The 23,267-nt window shown below is 34.4% G+C and overlaps 1 protein-coding gene across 1 annotated transcript; it reads left to right on the top strand.

Moving 5' to 3' along the window:
• Positions 1 to 231: 231 nt before the first annotated feature.
• On the top strand, positions 232 to 22,283 carry LOC144452190 (endosomal/lysosomal proton channel TMEM175-like). The gene is made up of 22 exons (XM_078143236.1): positions 232 to 317; positions 5,244 to 5,288; positions 5,773 to 5,867; positions 7,299 to 7,350; positions 8,092 to 8,127; positions 9,116 to 9,199; positions 9,400 to 9,471; positions 9,822 to 9,914; positions 10,146 to 10,224; positions 10,781 to 10,867; positions 10,977 to 11,031; positions 11,735 to 11,847; positions 12,154 to 12,188; positions 12,789 to 12,833; positions 12,970 to 13,032; positions 13,450 to 13,506; positions 15,215 to 15,318; positions 16,234 to 16,314; positions 16,628 to 16,688; positions 18,348 to 18,407; positions 18,757 to 18,871; positions 19,838 to 22,283. The coding sequence occupies exons 1-22, from the start codon at positions 234 to 236 to the stop codon at positions 19,876 to 19,878; spliced, it is 1,557 nt and encodes a 518-aa protein (XP_077999362.1). The 5' UTR covers positions 232 to 233; the 3' UTR covers positions 19,879 to 22,283.
• The last annotated feature ends 984 nt before the right edge of the window (positions 22,284 to 23,267 follow it).

Here is a 23,267-nt window from a genome sequence, read left to right as displayed (position 1 = left end):
AATGCAACTGCTGTCACGGTACGGTGTAAACGTAGACATTAACTTTATCATAGCATAACAAATTTTATTGGTTGTGTTACTCATACCAAACCCAAACTTTTCATGTGAGCCAACTACGGAAAATCGTGGAGGGACGAATGGTATAGTAACACATCCCTGTACACAAATAGCGTGGTCCAATGACCTTGCCCCGGGGTCAGTGTGCTCGATCATCAACATCACATATCATCATCATGGCGAGGCCCAAACGGTTCATGAGTTCTGATCGGCTACAGGCCTACAGCGATGCAGTTTATGCTATCGTCATAACTATCATGGTAAGTTGGATAAGTCTCCAGTACATTGTCTGTCACATGTTTACGTTTGCTTTGGTAGACAGTGTGTATTTAGCACTTACATTGTCCGTGTTGATAGTATACTAGCGCTATTGTTCAATGGACACTGAATAACAATACATGTTTTGTACGTAGGCCTACATGTAATTATCATAGGAGACACGCTAAATGAGCTTTATAATATTATGCGTGGCAGCCACGGCGTACAATACACATCTGGGACTACATAATTTTTTATATACGAACAACAACAACCACAGCATCACGGACCAAAGGACAGTAATATTAGTTTCGCCAATATTATTTATTATATTAAAAGTAATAAAAACAATATTTTTTGCCACCTGTGGTTTTTAAACTTTAAATTCTAACTAAACGTGTTAATAATAACGGCCTAGTACTACTATTAAAATTCATGTTGTTTAAATGGAGACGTTATACGTTTTTACAGGCTGCAGTAACGTGTCGATTTATGCATAGACAATGGAGGGGCTTTTTATCATCGAATGGCCGATCTTAATTAGTCTGGGTGTGAGACGGGTCGTATTTCTGGGAATCGATTTTATGTACGTTAGGGACTGTTGATAGTAGTGTTACAAGATAAAGACGCGGAGTATTCCCGGTATCAATACTTTCCCTGCCTGCAGGATGAGATTCTAACTGTTGTTACCACAGGCTCTTGAATCAATCTGTGTAATTTTTTACTTTTAAAAATGTACTCTTTTAAAATATTACTATACATGTAGGAATTTTAAAAAACCCCACAGATTCATTCAAGTGCTTGTGGTTGTTAAGAAACAGTCAGTTGACTCATCAAGTAGCAACTTGTTCAACATTACCAGTTTCAGTGACTCTGTTTGGAGTTCCTTTTATCAGCAGGACAATAACAAGATAAAAACATAGCTGTATACAATGATGTTTAGTAAGACTAACATACACAAATACCATTTCCAATTCACACTATCATAATAAATATTCAGATTAATTATTACAACCAGTGACAGGCAAGCAGTAACAAACAGCAGAACTTGTTACAACCAGTGACAGGCAAGCAGTAACAACTAGAACATGTTACAACCAGTGACAGGCAAGCAGTAACAAGCAGAACTTGTTACAACCAGTGACAGGCAAGCAGTAACAAACAGCAGAACTTGTTGCACAGTGGCAGGCAAGCAGTAACAAGGAGAACTTGCTACAACCAGTGACAGGCAAGCAGTAACAAGCAGAACTTGCTACAAACAGTGAGAGGCAAGCAGTAACAACAGAACTTGTTACACACAGGGAAAGTAAATAAATGAATTGAATTAATGCCACTTTGCACAGTGTGTTGGAACTTGAGATGTACATTACATTTCATGGTTTGATAATAATCTTTTACAGCCTGGATATCAGTTTTGTGGATTGTGGTTGTAAGGAAGGTCCTAACTGTAGATTAGTGGATATTGGACCTAATCATAATTTTTTTTTTCCTGTACACAGAAATTATATGAATTAGAACACATTAAATATGCAATCAAGCCATCAAAGAGAATTCATACATTAATAACACTGACTAATTTTAGAGCCAAGTTTAAGTTTTACTTTCAAATGAAGTGATATATGTTGGTGATACCACTTTAAAGGGGTGTAAGCTTCAAGTTTATATGTGTTAAGGTATAGTTTTTACCACATATTTAAAAGGTACCCGCAATATTGTAACCACTGAGTACATTAAATCACCACTTGCAATTGACAACTCAAACCTGGTATTAGGATGTAGCTCATAAATAATCTGATGATGTAATTTATGATACATAGCAAAAAAATGTTCAGGAAATGTCTGTTATGCAGTCAGCTGTTCTAACCATACCAGAAGACAATTGTAATGTTATAGAAGACATGCATTGATGTTAGCATTATACTGGAATGTGGTTTTATTTAAGTATTTTCACTTGAGTGAAAAACCTTATAAGCTCAGCTTGTGCCCCTTTAAGTCATGTGACTAGAGTAATAAACACTATTTCCTGAATATGGTTTAAACCTGCACTAGCTGCAACTCAGACATTTTTTTTATCAAATAACCAGAGATATATTTACTAAAAATTAGTCAGTTACTTATAAAAATACATTGTATCTGTTATTTAGTGGTCAATATTAGTGTATGTCAATTAGTGGTCAATATTAGTGTAGTGGTAAGTTTAAATCTTGAACGAAAGCTCGATTTTGAATCTGTCACATGTTAAAACTGTAACCAGTGGTATTGGGAGTATCATTTTTTCAATCAGAAAACCACAATATATTCACTGAAAATTGTTAAAATACTGAATTAGACATTGTAATTTCAGTGGATGATATTATTCATAAGCAGTACAGAAACAGGTTGAAATCGTGATCGCCATTGAGGGCGCTGATTTTTGGGCGTGGACCCAAAAATCAATTCGATTTATCGTGTATACAGCTACAAAAATATGTTTACACACAGGTGATACAATACTGTTCACAGTGTATGATGTTACAAATAATTTATTGTAACTAAAAAAATGTTTTTAACTTCAAGAGATGAAGTGTATTTTTACAACTAGCTGCCAAGTGGTTTCTTTACAAAGATTGGTCTTATTGATCTACTGTTAGGTCAAATAAAAAAAGTTGTTTGGTTCTGGTTACCTGACCCCACCTAGTTTTTCATGCCGACCCTAAACTTTATTTTACGCATTCGAGAAAAATAATAATATAATCGCAAAAATCATGAAGTCTCGCAAGAAGTAGTGGATGCGGAAACTGACATCAACTTAAAAAGACGAAACAAAACTGTTCTTCCAATCTGTAATGGCTGTACATCTGATAGGAAGAAATAAACACCACAGAGACCATTTGGAAAACAATGGAAAACCTGAACCTAGACACTCACACATGAATAAAAATATATAATAAAATAAAATAAAAAATCTACCTACCCCACCTATTCTAAAATTGAATGTAATCGGAACCACACAATTTTTTTTTTATGCCTTAGCATAATATGATATGATAATAAAGTTCGTTTGAGTGCTCTTGAAGACACTTGTGTAAAGTGTGTACGTGTGTGTTAGAGCTTGAGTACCACATATATTTAGAAAGATGTCGTTGCTGATTGAAATTTCATTCACAGTGTAACAAGTCTTTGTTATCATACCAGATGTGTGTTTACATTTCCCACAGTGTCAGTATAGGTGAGACTGTACTTTAATAAAACTGCACTGGTGAAATTAAAACTAAATAGTGTCATAAAGATCGCAATAAATACAGTGTAGGTGGTTCCGTGAATCAGGCATGATTATACACAAAATCAGTTGTAATACTTGGAGATTCTGATTGCCTGATGTATATAGGGTTAATGGAAATGAACCCATATTATCCATCTATCCCCCAGGGAGGGAGGTACTCACTTAGTAAAGGGTATATACACATATGTACAGCAGTTTTGACCCCCTTTTTTGACTCATGTAGACTTTTGACTCTTGTAGCGGGTAGACCCATATTTGAATGCATGGATGACCTTTGACCCCATATTTCAGGCAACACAGTTTCCAAGTTGCCAAGATTTTCCGAAAATGTACTTTTGCACTGTTTGTAATTTATTGAGTGAGTAACTCAGTGTTGCAAACTTCAAGTTAGAAAACATACTAGAGTTGTCATAAAAATTAAAAATCCAAAAATAAATACCCCATTTGTCATCCGTAAGGGCACTTTAAGCCAAAGTAAAAACTATTTTTAGTACATTATGTCATCAGTTGATATCCAATTTATTTTTGCATCTTTTTATAAAATTTCACACACACTATCAATGTATATTGTCATGAGTCAAAATCACACATGAGAAGGCTAATTTTCACAGAGCTTTATTAATATTTCAATCTAAAATTGAAAAATAAACATGAAATGAGTATGAATTAACTGACAGAGATTGTATATGTCTAGAAATACTATACTATGTAAAGTGCAGTAAGTGATATTATGTTTTACGATGTCGACAGTGACTGGCAATCAATCACATCTAAATGCCAGAGAATCTAACTCTGCATTGCAATCAGCACTGATTATTCATACAAACCACAAAGGAAATAATTAAACCTGAACAATTTATAGAAATTATGCAACAAATTGAAGTTAGTAATTGTGTGAATATTGCATGGATAGCAATAGATATGGTCGTAAGTAAAACCTAATATTACATTGACACTGTGACCTCGTAGTTGATTGATTTATGAAGAAGGGTGAATCATTAATTTATTCATTAAAAAACATTCTTGCTTGAGTGAACATTGATGGTCACAACCTTAATTAGATTAATTTGATATTTCTTAGGAAGTCTTTAGATATTGCAGGGTAGTACTTACTTTACTGGGAAATATTTTGAGATTAACTGAGTTGCAAAATTTGAGTGACATAAAGGGCCTTGTCACTATGCGTCAAAGACAAATTTGAAGTGACATAAGGGGCCTTGTCACTGAGTCAAAGACAAATTTGAGTGATATAAGGGGCCTTGTCACTATGAGTCAAAGTCAAATTTGAGTGACAGACATAAGGGGCCTTCTCACTGGATCAAAGGCAAGTCTGAGTGACATAAGGGGCCTTGTCACTATGGAAATGTGGTTGACATAAGGGGCCTTGTCACTAAGTCAGAGACAAGTCTAAGTATTGTCCAGGCAGAATTAAGAAAAGTGTTAGACATAGCTGTGCAGCTGTGCTAATTAAATCAAAACATTGTGAAACAATTGTGAGTTGTATTTCGAGCATGGGTGGACAACTGGATGCAAATATTAACAACAACAGTAAAAATTTATTTTATCCAAAGCATATGAATTGTACTTATAATATAAAATGAATTAATACAAAACAGATTCTATATTTCCACTGTTTATTTTGTCTTATTTTGTTCTCTGTCATCAGGTTATTCCTTTAACACAGGAAGTAGAGAAGTTAGATCCAGACATGGTAAGAATGAATTCATAGTTTATGTTAGTGATAACAACAACTATTCTCTGATGTACCAACCAGGTGTTTCTCTGGTTGACCAATCACATTTTTCTTTGATGGCCTAATCAGATATTTCTCTCATTTGCCAGTCAAAAGTTTCTGTGATTGATTGGTCAATACTCTGATAGGCCAATCAGAAATTTCTTGGTTAGGCAAAGGGGATAAACATCCAAAAGTGAACACACATATACCTAGCAACAAGACCACACCTATAGCAACAGTCAAATGATTGTGTATATGAAAGATAACAACAGGGTTAATTAGGCAATTAGATAAACATTGAAAAAAAAGGAAATATGGTCACCCAACAACTAAAGATATCACACATAGCAACAGTAAAATAATGGACCTTGGTGCATTTTGCAAAGGTAACAACAAAATTGTCACATAAACTGTACAATTGTGCTACAACGCCATTGGTGGTATTTTTTCTTCCTTGTAGGATTTACTGGAAACATTGAAAGATATTTATGTGAAGATTGTTATTTACATCTTATCATTTCTCATCATTTATACCTTCTGGGAAGGCCATGTTTGGTAAGTTATTTCTCATCATTTATACCTTCTGGGAAGGCCATGTTTGGTAAGTTATTTCTCATCATTTATACCTTCTGGGAAGGCCATGTTTGGTAAGTTATTTCTCATCATTTATACCTTCTGGGAAGGCCATGTTTGGTAAGTTATTTCTTATCATTTATACCTTCTGGGAAGGCCATGTGTGGTAAGTTATTTCTCATCATTTATACCTTCTGGGAAGGCCATGTTTGGTAAGTTATTTCTTATCATTTATACCTTCTGGGAAGGCCATGTTTGGTAAGTTATTTCTTATCATTTATACCTTCTGGGAAGGCCATGTTTGGTAAGTTATTTCTTATCATTTATATCTCAGTTCTGGGAAGGCCATGTTTGGTAAGTTATTTCATATCATTTATACCTTCTGGGAAGGCCATGTTTGGTAAGTTATTTCTTATCATTTATACCTTCTGGGAAGGCCATGTTTGGTAAGTTATTTCTTATCATTTATACCTTCTGGGAAGGCCATGTTTGGTAAGTTATTTCTTATCATTTATACCTTCTAGGAAGGCCATGTTTGGTAAGTTATTTAGTGTTTACTGATTTGATCAGAGACAAAGTCATTTTTTTGCTGTTTATAAGGTGTTCATCGCATAATCAAGGGCGTAAAATGTTATTTTAATGGCAAAATTTATTGCAATTTTGAGCAGAAAGCTAAAAGTATTAGTAGTTAAATAACATTCCAGCTATTTTTTCCACACATGAGTAAGAGTTTTACTTTTATTTTTTATTTCAAAATGCTTGATTTCATTGTTGATGTTTGTTTGCGACACTTTCAACGCACCCAATGGAATACCTTACCTATTATATGTCTGAACTTATTAGTACATGTGTTACAGTACAGCTGAAGACTTACTTTCTTAAATTTTGCTTATGACCAAATAGTCTCGAAATTGTATATTTTCATAATTACAAATACCCTTCATTATATATATATATTGTATTGCAAAAGCAAATACTAAAATCACAAGGGTTTTATTACATCATGTCCTTTATATCACTCCTGCTTCCTTTGTTTTAAAAGAAACTTAGAATGATTTTATTTAGATGTCGAATGTTTACCATATGTATATAGCATGTGTATCTATCACCATGGTAACAACAAGTACAATGTATAACATTTGTATATAGCATATGTGTATATATAACTTACCATGGTAACCACAGGAACAATATATTAACATTTGTATATAGCATATGTGTATATATAACTTACCATGGTAACCACAGGAACAATATATTAACATTTGTATATAGCATATGTGTATATATAACTTACCATGGTAACCACAGGAACAATATATTAACATTTGTATATAGCATGTGTATCTATAAGTTACCATGGTAACCACAAAAACAGTGTATTAATATTTGTGTATTTTGGAATTGTTGCAGGATATTTCAGTGCATAGAATATGTTGGTGATATGGTAGTTTTAATCAATCTGGTAAGTGCATATACTTTTCAGTGTCAATACTAAATGTTAATGACAAGGATGATGTGTATATGTTGCTATAGAGATAAGTGACAGGTCTCAAATGTCAGGCCTCAAAAATAGATTTTAAAGATCAAAAGACAAGTTTAGTACAATGAGTAACTATATCACTCAGTTGATAGATGTTTTGTCATTACTACCTGTAATGTGTTTATTTGGAATATATTTAACTATGTTTTTTAATTGATTTGTTGTACACTATACGTAATTGTCATTTGACATTTCTGACGTGAACAGCTGTAGTTACACCATGTGTAATAAAGAGGGAGTTAAACGTACATGCAGGCCTTGAAAATTTATATTTTTGTCCGCTGATCTTGGCCCAGTATTTAGCCTCTAACAGCTGCAGTCTTTGATATGTTGGTTTCTGTGTGTCCACTTTGTTTTTGCTAAGGGTGGTATTAAGGTAAATCTACCAGAGTTCCCATTTCATTTTAACTGGGTTCCTAAACAAAATTACCATAGACTCATGGGGAAACTGCCATTTTTAAACCTTTCTCCCTTTCTGTTACTGGGTTCCCCAACCTTAGCAAAAACATTGGTCCAAGTGTCCATCTGACGTGCAGTATCTCTGATATGCACAGGCAAATTTGTTCAACCCTGGCATAGATTTCACATCAAGAGGTTCACTGTAAATTGTATATGATGTGAATGATTTCATTTCTGACTCTTATGTTCTGTTTTTACTTGCAGATATTACTTTTGATTGTGACATTTATTCCGTACAGTGTAAGTGGTGATATAGTGTATTAGCTAGTCTTAACTCTTATTGAAAACTCACATGATACCACCCACCAGTTTTTACCTAGACTTTCTTTACAGTCAGCTGGCTTCACTGGATAGTAAATAAAAATGTTACATTAGAGAGATTAGAATAATCAGAGCTTATGACTGTTACAACAATGTTATGTTTGTGCCATGTGTTGTCAAAACTTGCAGACTTTTTTTTTTAACTCAGTTTAAAGAAAGAAAGTGAATACACGTACCAAGAAAAAAGCAGAAAAATGCTCCAAGTTCACAAAAAAACACACACGATCTTGCAGACTGTAGATGTTTGTTTTGCTTCTGTGAACTGGTTTTAATGAGTCACATTTATTGTAATTTCACCAAGATTTCTAGTTTCTTTTACAATTTTATTTTTTCCAATACAAAGAGTGTCTTCAGATTATCTCATGTAAACACTGTAAAACTATAATATTGAACCGATGTGCATATATCATACCCTCGCTGTAAAATGCATACTTGGTACTCGAGCACTCATACAGGCAATAGGCCGGTGACATTTCCTGCATTTTATAAGCGCTGGGGGGTGGGGGGGGGGGGTGTTCAGGGGGGGTTGTTTCATAAATTGTAAATGATAGAGAAATGAATCCATACTAGATTCTTCAAATTTGTTACTGTAAAATAGTAATTGTTATAAAAATCAACAAGAATGAGACAACAATGCAAAGACGGCATCTCTACTAGCCATCTTGTTCTTAGAATCTCTGCTTATAAATCTATCTTAACTAAAATCAAACAACTATACAGCTGTGAGTTTAGAAAATGTTCCTGTAATCCCTTTTATGGTATGTTCTTATTGCTCTAACAAGCCTAGGAAAGTCTTGAACTTCTAAAACTTGCTTTACGCCAATAATTTTATAATTTCTCATAGGTCAGATGAATTAGATTGATAATTTGAGTTTCACTAGTTTCTTGTTTTTTATCCACTTTCTAGGTGACCCTCCTGACTGAACACATGAAAGACAAATTTGCTGTCCTCCTGTTCTGTGGTACACTTCTGACTATCACAGTCATAGAGGTAAGTGGTAAAGATGATAAGTTTTACTTTTCTTACTATAGCCTAGATATTTATAGAGAAGCCGTACAATTCATAGTTAGTAAAATTGACTTTTTCTTGGTCCCTATGCACATATAAAGAATTCAGATAAATTTACGTCAGCCATCATCTTTGTTTCCAATTAGTTCAATGACAAATTTTTTGATCTGTTTCTGTTTCAGATTTTTATTGTTTTACTTGCACTATGCAAACCAAAGATGGTGAAAGAAGAACTTATTGACAGCGGTCAGTTTGTAAGTATTTCAAAATATTATATAAATAATAACTTGCTCACATGATAAATGTACGACTGTTGATTAGCCAGGGCCATGCACACACACACATGCGTGCACATGCACGCACACACACACACACACACATACACACACACACACACACACACACACACACACACACACACACACACACACACACACATACTCCGACACACACACACACACACACACACACACACATGCACAGAGACACATACAGACAGACACACACATGCACAGGGACACACACAGACAGACAGACAAACAGCAATTTTGCTTTGTGTTTGGTTCTGACAGTTGACATCACTATTACTAATTTTTCTCGACAGCCATTTCTGCGTGGAAGTATAATCATAGCACTGGTATTCAAGATGATGTTGATTGTAATGGCTGGTGGATTCAGTTTTGTACACATTTATGCTGTAAGTTCTACCATATGTGTTTTTGTCGTCTCCATGTAGATGGTCCAGATGCAATAAAATAATAAAATGTTGTGTTTTCATTTGAGAACGCCATCATGTAAATGGGGTCTTAACGTCATCTGTTCTACCTGTGTTTACAATATAATGAAGTATCTAGGTCAGAATTCTACCATTTGTACGTTATTGAGATACAGTGTCTTGATTGAAAATTTGGTCTTGTTTTCTTTGCAGTCTTGGGTGTTTTTGATTTTGTTGATTTTTAGTAATACTCTGTCAGCCTTTGTGTGTGCTGGATATAAACAATTACAAGGTAAGTAGACAAAAAATTATCATTTGAATCTTATTTTTTCAGTGGAATTAGCATATCGCTTGTAATGTTCATTGAAAATTTCTGTAACCAGTGATTTTTTAAGGCAAATCTGCTGTGTATTTGTCAGATTTGACAAAGTCAAACCTGCAAAGTCCACATTTAAAGTGTCAGTCATGATATGGAAAGTTATTGACTAGTTGTATAATAGTAAATGTGTAAGTCATGACAGAAAATTATTGACCAGCTGTTTTGCCTTGCATTTTCTATTACAAATTTGTCAAGTTCTGTCTAAACAATTCTGGATGTGAATCATTATAAATCTATTTAACTATTAAATAAGTACTTTTGTCTTTTTTTTGTTGTATTTTATGCTATCTTCATTGGCTATAGTAATATTTTGAGGATGTTTTATAAACAATGAGTTTCCTTACACTAGTGGTTCTGTCAATACTCTCTCAATGAATACATATTAATGTTTGTGTTTTTTTAAATGCTATGCTTGTCAATTTTTGTTGAATTTACCATCATTCTTTTTTTACTCATACCACTGTACCAGCCAACAAGGATGATCACCATGGCAACTGTTGCAAATATATGTGTCATAGATTAATCGGAGAAAAGCTTCACAAAGGAAGAATTGAAGGTAAGGACACTCCATGTGGTATTAGGTATAGATGATACTGTCTGTCTATACTTTTTTATAAATCTATAAATTATGTATTAAATAATACAGTTATGTCTATATTTTTCAGCTTTCAGTGATGGTGTGTATTCAATAGTGGCTACTTTGATTATATTGGACATCTGGTGAGTTGACACATTTTATTTTTGGACTTGTCTCAAATACCAATTGAAAGTCGAATTATAGATTTTTTAAAGGTTGTGTGTGTGCACAGTGTGTGTGTGTGTGTGTGTGTGGGTGTGGGTGTGTGTGTGCAGTGTGTGTGTGCAGTGTGTGTGTGTGTGTGCAATGTGTGCGTCTCTGTCTGTGTCTCTGTGTGTCTGTCTGTCTGCCTGTCTGTCTGTCTATATGTGTGTGTGTGTATGTATGTATGTATGTATGTATGTATGTATGTATGTATGTATGTATGTATGTTATATGTATGTATGTATGTATATATGTATGTATTTATGTATTTATGTATGTATGTATGTATGTATGTATGTATGTATGTATGTATGTATGTATGTAAGTATGTATGTATGTATGTATGTATGTATGTATGTATGTATGTATGTATGTATGTATGTATGTATGTATGTATGTATGTATGATGTATGTATGTATGTATGTATGTATGTATGTATGTATGTATGTATGTGTATATGTGTATATGTGTATATGTGTGTGTGTATGCATGTATGTGTGTGTGTGTGTGTTGTATTGGGGACTACATGTGTGTATTGATGTTGATATTGACATATAGTTTGACAGTACTGGTATGTTTCCATGGCGAAATACAAATTATTACTATTCTAGTAATGTTGATATTTACATATTATTTTATAGTACTGGTATGTTTCCATCAGCTGAAGAAAGATCCTCTGTGTCACCCCTGTCAACAGTTATTTTACATCAAACTTCTCTCCTACTTGTCTATGCAGCTACATTTATGACTGTAGGTGAGAAAATAGTCACCAGTTTCTATTTTTACTACATTTCGTGAACATTGTAGATCAACGTCATCTATGAGATCACAGAGATAATATGGCATAATTACTATGTTTATAAGGTTACATACGGGTTGTAGATCATCAACCTGTTTCCATGACAACAGATACAATACTGTTTGTGTTTGATACATTTCGTAAAGGTTGTAGGCTAATGAAATGTACAACCATCTGTATTGTCCAATCATCCTAATAATAGCGTTAATTCTTACCTAGTACTGTTTTAGTCTTACCTTGTATTGACTTTTATCTCTACAGGAATGCTGTGGTTCATACATCATTCCATCTTTCAGGTCAGTATTATAAGATTTTCATGATTTTACAATTGTATGATGTCACACAGTTTACTTCAATGTATGATGTCATAGTTGACTTCAATGTATGATGTCATACTTCTATGTATGATGTCATACTTCAATGTATGATGTCATAGTTTACTTCAATGTATGATGTCATACGTCTATGTATGATGTCATACTTCAATGTATGATGTCATAGATTACTTCAATGTATGATGTCATACTTCAATGTATGATGTCATACTTCAATGTATGATGTCATACTTCTATGTATGATGTCATAGTTTACTTCAGTGTATGATGTCATTAATGTCATAGTTTAGTTGTGTGATGTCATGGTTCATCAAGATTTACTGCATAACTCAAAAACTATATATACATGTACATAGAGAACCCATTCAAGTGTCATTTTCTGTATATCATGAGTACTCTGTATTATTTATTTGTTGCCACAAATTCTTTTCTCACCTTGTCACATAGAAGTAAAACATTGTTTTCAAAAGGCAACAATTAATGAAAACTAACTAGTAAGTTCTGTGGACTTAACTATATAAACAGACGTTAAATTAATTTCTCTTTCTCCTTTCTCCATAGTATATATTCCGTGTCCATAGACTGATGAGTTTCTTCAACAAATTGGTAAGATTGGTGATATAACCAAGATCATTGTTTTGTCATAACTTACTTTATTCTGTGTTTCTGATCATAACCGCTTAAAAATTATATGCCAGTTAGTGGTTTTGATGATTAATGTTTATTTATTTTTCTGTTATAGAGCCTGCTGTTTATTGGTTTGATGCCGTTTGGATTCCGACTTGTCAACCTGTATGCCTTAGATGTGAGTATAATATCTTAATTCAGGGGATTTCAGGATCAAACTTGGCAGTGAGGAATAGCGCCCTCACTTTGGCTGTGGGGAAAGTGGGGAATAGCGTCCTCACTGCAGCTGTGGGGAACAACATATATATGGCAAATTGTGTGTTGTACAAAGTATGGTTTCTTGAGAATTTTGTCATTCAACTTGATATTCTGCAGTAATGAACACATCTTTGGTAGTTTCCATTTGTCTTAAAAATTCAGAATATGAATGAGTGTGTGTGTGTGTGTGTGTGTGCACGCACGCGCGCACGCGCGTGTGTGTGTGTGTGTGTGTGTGTGTGTGTGTGTGTGTGTGTGTGTGTGTGTGTGTGTGTGTGTGTGTGTGTGTTTGCATTTATGTTGCTAATGCTTCTGCCCTATGTTGTTATGTTTACAGTCTGCTTCTAACAGTACTGAGCTACCTCTGTCTTTACAGAGTTTGCTTCCAGACAAGGTAGTACCTAATACCCCAATATAATCCCTGTATTATCTCAATGAGGATGTAGTATTATTTACATTTCAAGTGCACCCGTACTCTGCATGAATAATACACAGTCACTGAATGGTAATGTAAGGTGTAATATTTAATATCAGTCTTTGTTATCACTGTACGAAACTAAAGACTTCCGGTTGTTATTAAAGTTGGGATGTATTGGGATATATACCTACCACTTTTTGCAACCTGCCTGCCTTCCTGTTTGTAGTCTGTCTGTCTGTCTGTCTGTCTGTCTGTCTGTCTGTCTGTCTGTCTGTCTGTCTCTGTCTGTCTGTCTGTCTGTCTGTCTGTCTGTCTGTCTGTATGAATGTGTGTATATGTGTGTGTGTCTGTCTGTATGTCTAAGTCTGTCTGTCACTGTCTATCTGTCATTCTGCTTGTCTGTCTGTACAGATTCTGAATACTGATATTTAATTTTAATGAGGTATGAGTGTATCATTGCATGCTATTTATATTACACAACTCAAAACTCAAAATCTGACAATCATTAGATTTCAATATTAACAATAACTGTTGGAAATTTTCATACATTGGGGTCGGAAAAATGCATGGTAATCAAGATGAACTTGTAGCTAACTTAATGTTTGTATTAAATGGAATGCCACCCCAGGAAATACAGGCGTTTTCATAAACTTTGGTTTCTGGAGAGTCATTTGAAATTCATGGTTTAAATGTACATCACTCACACTATGTGCAAGTTCAAAAAAACGTCAAGTGAAGTTGGCCCCCATTTGGGAATTTTAGCTGTTGGCCACATTGCCTCATGGGAGTCAGCAGAAATATTTATGCAGTGGTTGAACAATGAATATTCATGACCCCCTAAGAGCATATCACCTTCAGTGAAAAAGTCATGAATATTCATTGTTCAACCACTGCATAAATATTTCTGCTGACTCCCATGAGGCAATGTGATCCACAGCAAAGATTCCCCAAATGGGAGACAACTTCAACTTGATGATTCTCTGAATGTTGGAGATTTTATGAAATGACTTTCCAGAACCAAAAGTTCATGAAAATTCCTTTATTTCCTGGAGTGGTGTTCCCCTTTAATATAATTATTCTGTCTGATCTTGTATGTCCATGGATGTGTTTTTTTACGTTACACATATTTAATACCCAGTATTATGGTTACAGACTTTACAGCCATTTCCAAATATATTGTGTATAGATTACATTACAAATACTAACAAAGTATTACTCAAGAATTCAAATATGACCAAACACCATGATGCATGGGTACAAATGTGGTGTAGTTGGGGTATTTGCATGAGTGCTTGCAGCGTTCTTTGTTGACACTTTCACAAATGTAACGGGTGAAAGTGTGGCAGAAAACTCTGCAAACATAAGTGCAGTACCTCTGAGGTTCTGCTATGACACTAGACATCGAGGTTCTGTTTATCCAAAACAACAAATTAAAATAAAAATTATAGTACGATCATGCTATTCTGTGCACAAGGAATGTATGTGCCCTCATTTGCATACATTTGCATACTGTATCCAATAACGTTTCGGTATTGCACTGCCAGTGAAAATACCACTAGTATGCATACATTGGTGTAAGTAATCACTGGTACACATGTATAGAGTATGTAGATTACATGACAAATTCTATAGTCAAGTACCTGTAGATGATAAATTATAATGAGTTTTGTTCTTAATTTGACAGAAATCAGACAGAAAAGAGTACTACATCATACAGTTGAACTGTGGTGTAATATTCTGTGCCAGTATGTGTCAGCTCTTCATGTGGCTATCAGGACACTGGAAAAGGTAACGGGGAACACAAAGAGGCTGGCTCATGAACTTTGTTTGACATTATAAGCTTGTTCACATTCGTGGGTATAACACACTTCATTAAATACATATTGCAAGTTATAAATATAAACTAAATCAGTCCCTATAAACCAAGGGTAACCTTAACTTTCTAACTTGAATTCAGTTGTGTATATTCTTGCACAATTAGTTCAGGACACTTCGATGTATATTCCAACCCAAGTTGAATCAAGATTAGTCAATATATACAAACATGGTAATAAAAGCTGTTCTTGGTCTGAGAAGCTTGAAGTCATAAACCACTGATCCAGGCCTATCGCCATAGTAATATGGTAGTTAGTGAGGATTTCGGTATTTTACATTTGGTGGCAAAGTGATCTTGTACGTCAACAAATTAAGTTTATATGGTTTGGGGTCAAAATAAATACAACTTGATCCAAGCAGAAAATTTGTGTAATATTTGGTGGAAATGATCCAAGAATTGTAAAATTATGGTGTTTATAGTATGATTTAAGTGTAGATGATCCCAGGGTTGCATTATCTATCATCATATTAAACCACCTCCTCCATTTTACGGCACTGTCTAAAGACACACCACAGAGAGGTATTTTGTTGCTTCAGCCGAAATAAGTACTCTGGCTTGAGAATGGGTTATGTATATAGGAATGCACATGGAGTTTTAAAAGGAATACATTCCATAGCAACTGTGGTCTGATCCCTTACAATATTTTAACTTTTTTATCTTTAAAAGTCTCTCTAACTCAGTTATTGCAACATATTGTTGGATGATTGGTTCTTGTGTAGTAGTGACAGCATTTAAATACAGGTATTGATAGTCAGTTATACCGCATTGGCCTGTGCCATTTGCTCTTTTTTCACACGTATTATATTTTGTATTAAAATTGCTTTCAGGAAGAAGCACCTTTATTTACACCATAAGGGAATTAACTATGGCATAACGTTGTGTAAATTACTTGTGTATCCAGTTGTCAGGTGAGTCAGAAACACAAGATTTATATGTGTATTAGTAACTAATTTCATAATATTTATGCATGATTATGCACATAACGTTTAAGTCATATAAAGGAATATGTGTATCAAATGATACTGTGAAATTCGAAATTTTCACCTGGAAATTATTTTCACTTTTTTCTGTTGGTGTGGTTTTCTGTTGAAATAAAAGCCCTTGACAACACTTTTTTATTCATATATACTTTATTGTACACCCTAAATCAGTGAAATTAAGTAAGGCTGCCCTCGATCACGACCGAGTAATAATCTTTTTATCCATGGTTTTACATTACAGTGCCACTGTTTTTTGTTTGGCATTCTCCAGTTTCAAAGTGACGGCTGAGCTGCTAGCAGTAGTAAGTACAGAAATGTAACGGTATTCAATGTAGCCATACTTACTGCATAGTATATGGATTAATAACATTCATTGCATAGTACCCAGAACGTATCACACCATTGCATGTATCCAGACAGATGACATCATTGCATAGTACCCAGACCTATCACACCGTTGCATATATCCAGACAGATGACATCATTGCATACTAGTACTCATAGATCAATGACATCATTTCATAGTACCCAGACTTATCACACCATTGCATGTATCCAGACAGATGACATCATTGCATTGTACTCAGATCAATGACATCATTTCATAGTACCCAGACCTATCACACCATTGCATGTATCCAGACAGATGCATCATTGCATTGTACTCATAGATTGATGACATCATTTCATAGTACCCAGACCTATCACACCATTGCATATATATCCAGACATATGACATCATTGCATAGTACTCATAGATCGATGACATCATTTCATAGTACCCAGACCTATCACACCATTGCATATATATCCAGACATATGACATCATTGCATAGTACTCATAGATCAATGACATCATTTCATAGTACCCAGACCTATCACACCATTGCATGTATCCAGACAGATGACATCATTGCATAGTACTCATAGATCGATGACATCATTTCATAGTACCCAGACCTATCACACCATTGCATATATATCCAGACATATGACATCATTGCATAGTACTCATAGATCGATGACATCATTGCATAGTACCCAGACCTATCACACCATTGCATATATATCCAGACAGATGACATCATTGCATAGTACTCATAGATCGATGACATCATTTCATAGTACCCAGACCTATCACACCATTGCATACTAGTATTCATAGACAGATGACATCATTGCATAGTATTCATAGATCGATGACATCAGTCATTGCATAGAACTTATAGATTTAGGAAATTATTGCATAATGACATTTCCTGTTACTCATACAAAGACTAATTGTAAAAAGCAAACTTCATTGCACAATACATCTTAATATTGTCAATGATATTGTTGCATAATAGTACATGACATTTATCATACTGTGCATATCAATTGATTTATGGTTCACATTGACTGATGTTATTCGATTCTCTACATATTAGATCGCATTGACTGATGACACAGTTGCATAGTACACATTGACTGATAGGCTGTTGCATAGTGATACATTACATGGTACACGTTGACTGATGACATTCATTACATAGTACACATTGACTGGTGACATTCATTGCATAGTGCACATTGACTGATGATACAGTTACACACTGATAGTACATGTTGACTGATGACATTCATTTCATAGTACACATCAACTGATGACACATTTGCATAGTACACATTGATTGATGATATTCAGTGCAGTGGAGTAAACATGGACATAATATTCATTGCATTAAGTATATATAAACTCAGTGTTGATGGCATCAATCCTTGCAATCCTTTATTGCATACATAGTGCACATAAAATGGTGAGTACATGGCATAATACACATAAACTGATGACAATTGCATAGTAGACCTAGACTGATGACATTCATAGAGTAGTGCACTTTTTGTGTCTGACTCATCACCATTATCATTTTAAATGGTGTATATGGTTTTTACAGAGAATTCCTTTTTTTTTTAATTTTCAGGTACAGCTGTGTGTCTTAATTGTTCATTTTATTATCAAGATGTTTTATGAAATAATATTTGTAAGTATTTTGTCATGCTAACAAGTTGTTAATATGAAATTATGAGACAAAATAATTATTTTACTGTTATAATTTATAAATTGTTGTTATTACAGGCAATGTATAAACTGCAATTGAAATTATTGAAAGGGGTGCCACTCCATTGTCATGAACTTTTGGTTCTGCAGAGTCATTACATTGCATTATGAATTTATCCCCCTGGGGATCTTTGCTTTAGGCCACATTGCATGGTAGTCAGCAGAAATGTTTATGCAATGGTTGAACAATGAATATTCATAACCCCTAAGAGCCTGTATGGCAGTGCTAATGATTATAAGAAACTAATTTTTGTTCTGTTTTGTTTTTTCAGAAAACCTGTGGCAAAAAGAGTGCTGAAGAGACAGGTGAAAGTGATGGCCAATTAATGGTTTTAGATAGTTTGCCCAGATCTTCCAAAAACAGGCACACTGAATCACTTCGGGCTGGTAAGGAAAATACCAAAAACATAGAAATTAAAAAACTTGAAGAGAGCTGATATTGTCACTAGTCATTAGCAAAAGTCAATAAAAAATGGCATCATTACTATGATCATACCAAATGTGTGATTTTCGTCTTAAAATTTCAATACCAAAAACACAGAAATTAAACAACTTGAAGAGAGCTGATATTGTCACTAGTCATTAGCAAAAGTCAATAAAAAATGGCACCATTACTATGATCATACCAAATGTGTGATTTTTGTCTTAAAATTTCAAAAGCTACTAAGCAGATTGGGCTGGAATTTGATGGAGGTATTTCTAGGGATGTGTAGATTAAGAATTGTTCATGGCATGATGATCAATGAATGATGTAAGTTTGGTATAAAAATGCTATTTTTAGCCCCCAACTGGCACCACCTGGAGGGGGCTTATATGTTGGGTTCTGTCCATGTATCTGTGCATCTGTCTGTGGGTGCATGTGTGTACCCTCATCTCTCTTGCATTCACGAACTGATTTCAACCAAACCTGGCACAGAGGTCAGCAAAGGAAAGCACAAGTGACCTAAGGGGCCTTGTCACTACAACTCACTAGATGAGTAGTGACAAACCCTTAGATAACAAGTATTATCTGACTGAATGAAGAAAAATATTGTGGAATAATGTAATTATACCTTATCAAGCATAAATTTATGAAACATTGGGAAAAATAATGGTGATTTGGAACATTTTGACTTGGTCATATTTTGAGCACAACAGAACCAGTGATGTAGACACAGGCTGTCATGTTGTAGAATGACTAGGGTATATAATCTATATTTTCTGTTCAAAGACAATGTCTTGGCTTGTGCTTGGTATAATGTGACCTTGTTTACATATTAGTGTAATTATGTATGATATAATTATAAATTGTATAAAGAACAAGCACATGGAAGATATTCAAAGATATCTAGTTCTTATTTTATTCATTTGCAGGTGTTTTCCTCAACCATGATACAGATGACACATACTTGTGACATAAGGAGGATAGCTGTGGACAGGATACTGACACTGACAGGACACCTGAATTAACAAAAGGATATGGACAGAATACTACGATTGACCGTACACCTGAATTAACATATGGCTGATTGCTATGGACCGTCAGGATACTGAGATTAACAGGACAACCACATTAACATATGACTGATTGCTATGGACAGGATACTGAGATTAACAGGACAACCACATTAACATATGACTGATTGCTATGGACAGGATACTAAGATTGACAGTACACCTGAATTAACATATGACTGATTGCTATGGACAGGATACTAAGATTGACAGGACACCTGAATTAACATATGACTGATTGCTATGGACAGGATACTAAGATTGACAGGACACCCACATTAACATATGACTGATTGCTATGGACAGGATACTGAGATTGACAGGACACCCACATTAACATATGACTGATTGCTATGGACAGGATACTGAGATTGACAGGACACCCACATTAACATATGACTGATTACTATGGACAGGATACTAAGATTGACAGAACACCCACATTAACATATGACTGATTACTATGGACAGAATACTAAAGATTGACAGTACACCTGAATTAACATATGACTGATTACTATGGACAGGATACTAAGATTGACAGGACACCCACATTAACATATGACTGATTGCTATGGACAGAATACTAAAGATTGACAGAACACCTGAGTTAACATATGACTGATTACTATGGACAGAATACTAAGATTGACAGTACACCTGAATTAACATATGACTGATTGCTATGGACAGGATACTAAAGATTGACAGAACACCTGAATTAACATATGACTGATTACTATGGACAGAATACTAAAGATTGACAGTACACCTGAATTAACATATGACTGATTACTATGGACAGAATACTAAAGATTGACAGTACACCTGAATTAACATATGACTGATTACTATGGACAGAATACTAAGATTGACAGAACACCCACATTAACATATGACTGATTACTATGGACAGGATACTAAAGATTGACAGTACACCTGAATTAACATATGACTGATTACTATGGACAGGATACTAAAGATTGACAGTACACCTGAATTAACATATGACTGATTGCTATGGACAGGATACTAAGATTGACAGGACACCCACATTAACATATGACTGATTTCGATAGGATACTGACACTGACTGAATTAACATACACAGACAATATAAACATGCTATACAATAAAAAACAAATATAGTATATGATCAATAATGTCAGACTTCGAAGGTGATTAAACTAGTCCACAATGGTCTGATGTTTTCCAAATTTAACTAATTATGTAAACTTACAAAATACTTTGATTAATGTCTTCATGAAAGCAAACATGTTCTGTATAGTGAAGCCAAATTACAATCTGTATGATGTCATATGGGTTCTTCACTACAGTACCTCTTTGGGAAATTTAAGCTAATCCATGCTGTGTCTTTTCAAAACCTTTAAATATAATGGTTATTGGAGTAAGAACTTTTCAATATATTCAAGTTATACAATTTTCGAAACAAGCATTGCATTCCTGAATTAGAAAAAGTTAGAGGTGACACTTTATGATTGTATTGTTGAGTCATTTGTATTGCATTCAATTTAGCCAACCAGTGCTGTAGTTCCTACATCAAGGCCTCTTTAAGGGAGCCCCCAGTGATTACGGAGGTGGGGGTGGGGGGTGTTGGTGTTCACTTTTCATAAATAATTTCTCAGGGGACGGCCATATTTTAGAATAAAATGGAATTTGGTTCCATTACACTTTAACTTATTGTGTTATCTAACATTATTTTGTGATTTTGGGATTCCATCTCTGACACTGGTTCCAAATCCCATCGCTGTTACATCCCACCTTTGTCATTGCCATTGTCATAATATCAAAACATATCATTAAAACCATGCAGTGAATTTTATGCAACAGACCAGCCTTGAATTTCCTGACCTTCCCCGCATAATTACTGAAGGGCTCCCTAAGTCAGGTTTACTTAGTTTAGAACCTAAGCACACTTTCTCTTTTTGAATTTATTTCCAACATGGAAACTTACATAACATTGTAGTAGTTCCTATGTCTAGTCATCACAAAATGTCACAGTATATATACCATTCATTTTCTGCATAAAGTATATTAATTTCATCTCTATAATGTTATGGATATCTTATGTGCAATGTCACGTACATGTAATTAAGGATGGGTTTCTAAGTGAAAAGTTATAATAATGTCATATTAAGTTTTTTTTATATATGCAAAATCTCTTACATTTTGTAGTATTTATAATGTATAAAGAGTCAGATAATATTATCATGTTTTTCTCTGTGCAATGTCATTGTTTTGTAGGATATATTTTGTATTTATTTTTTGTCTGTAAAGTCTGATTATGTCCAGTTTGCTATGTACAAAGTCACATAATTTTGTAGTATTCATTTTGTGCGTGCAATGTCAGTAATATTTTGATTATGTTTATGTTACATAATGTCATTTTGTCACGTGTAATAAGTGACTAAATAGCTATACCTTGTTTTACTGTAAGCTTACAAAGATTTGTGCAATAATTATAATAAGTTACACTTTAATGTGCCAATAGTCGCATTACAGCTGCAAAGTTTCTAAAAAAAAGTACATTGTGTATATATAATTTTGTTTATCTTTTATTGCAATAGTTTATATACATTTCTGTACGGTTTTCTCAAATGTGAAGACCTTCATAAGTAACATTTTAACTCATTTAGCTGGTGAATGCATGAAGAAGTACATGATAAATATACGATATACTTATTGTAGACAATTAACACAGTGCCTCCATCATCATTAACAGACTGTGAAATAAGTAGATACAGTATTAGTATTTCAAAGTAGATGTTGGTTGCCATCTCTGGTTGTTCAAAGTTCAAACTGGGCCAAGTACAATTGGCTATTTAAAACCATAACAAGAATAAATTTCTTTGATATTGCTGAGTTTTTTTGTACTTGACTATTGCATGCTGTTAGCCCCAATAAGCCTGGCCAGGAGGGGGCTATAGGAATGACCCATTATCTGTCCATGCATCAATGTGTCCCTTCATTGTCAGCCATATTTCTGACACCCATGACTCAATTTCAAGCAAATCTGGCACAAATGATAAACACTATATGGTGCGTATGCATTGTCTTTTAATTTTGTGACCTTTTAGCAAAATGGCAGTCATATTTTGTGGCAAACATACATACACCATTCAAGTGCTGACCCTCACAAAATCAATAGTAACATTTTCAAGGTCAAATGGCCGGCCGAAATTTATCTATTTTACCATAACTCAAGACACAGAGACTCCATTGAAGTGTCTACACCAATATTATCGAAGGTAAGTTTTGTTTTCATATG

Source organism: Glandiceps talaboti, chromosome 22, assembly GCF_964340395.1.
Source record: "Glandiceps talaboti chromosome 22, keGlaTala1.1, whole genome shotgun sequence".
Lineage (NCBI taxonomy): Eukaryota > Metazoa > Hemichordata > Enteropneusta > Spengelidae > Glandiceps > Glandiceps talaboti.
Note: the sequence above shows the minus strand (reverse complement) of the source record. Positions and strands in the feature narration are given on the sequence as shown.

What these genes read in the sequence shown, in the direction of transcription:
- LOC144452190 (XM_078143236.1), top strand. Translation starts at nt 234, where the DNA reads ATGGCGAGGCCCAAACGGTTCATGAGTTCTGATCGGCTACAGGCCTAC. An exon ending in TGACTATCACAGTCATAGAG is followed by an intron (nt 9,200 to 9,399) that starts GTAAGTGGTAAA and finishes TTTCTGTTTCAG; the next exon opens with ATTTTTATTGTTTTACTTGC. An exon ending in CACTGAATCACTTCGGGCTG is followed by an intron (nt 18,872 to 19,837) that starts GTAAGGAAAATA and finishes ATTCATTTGCAG; the next exon opens with GTGTTTTCCTCAACCATGAT.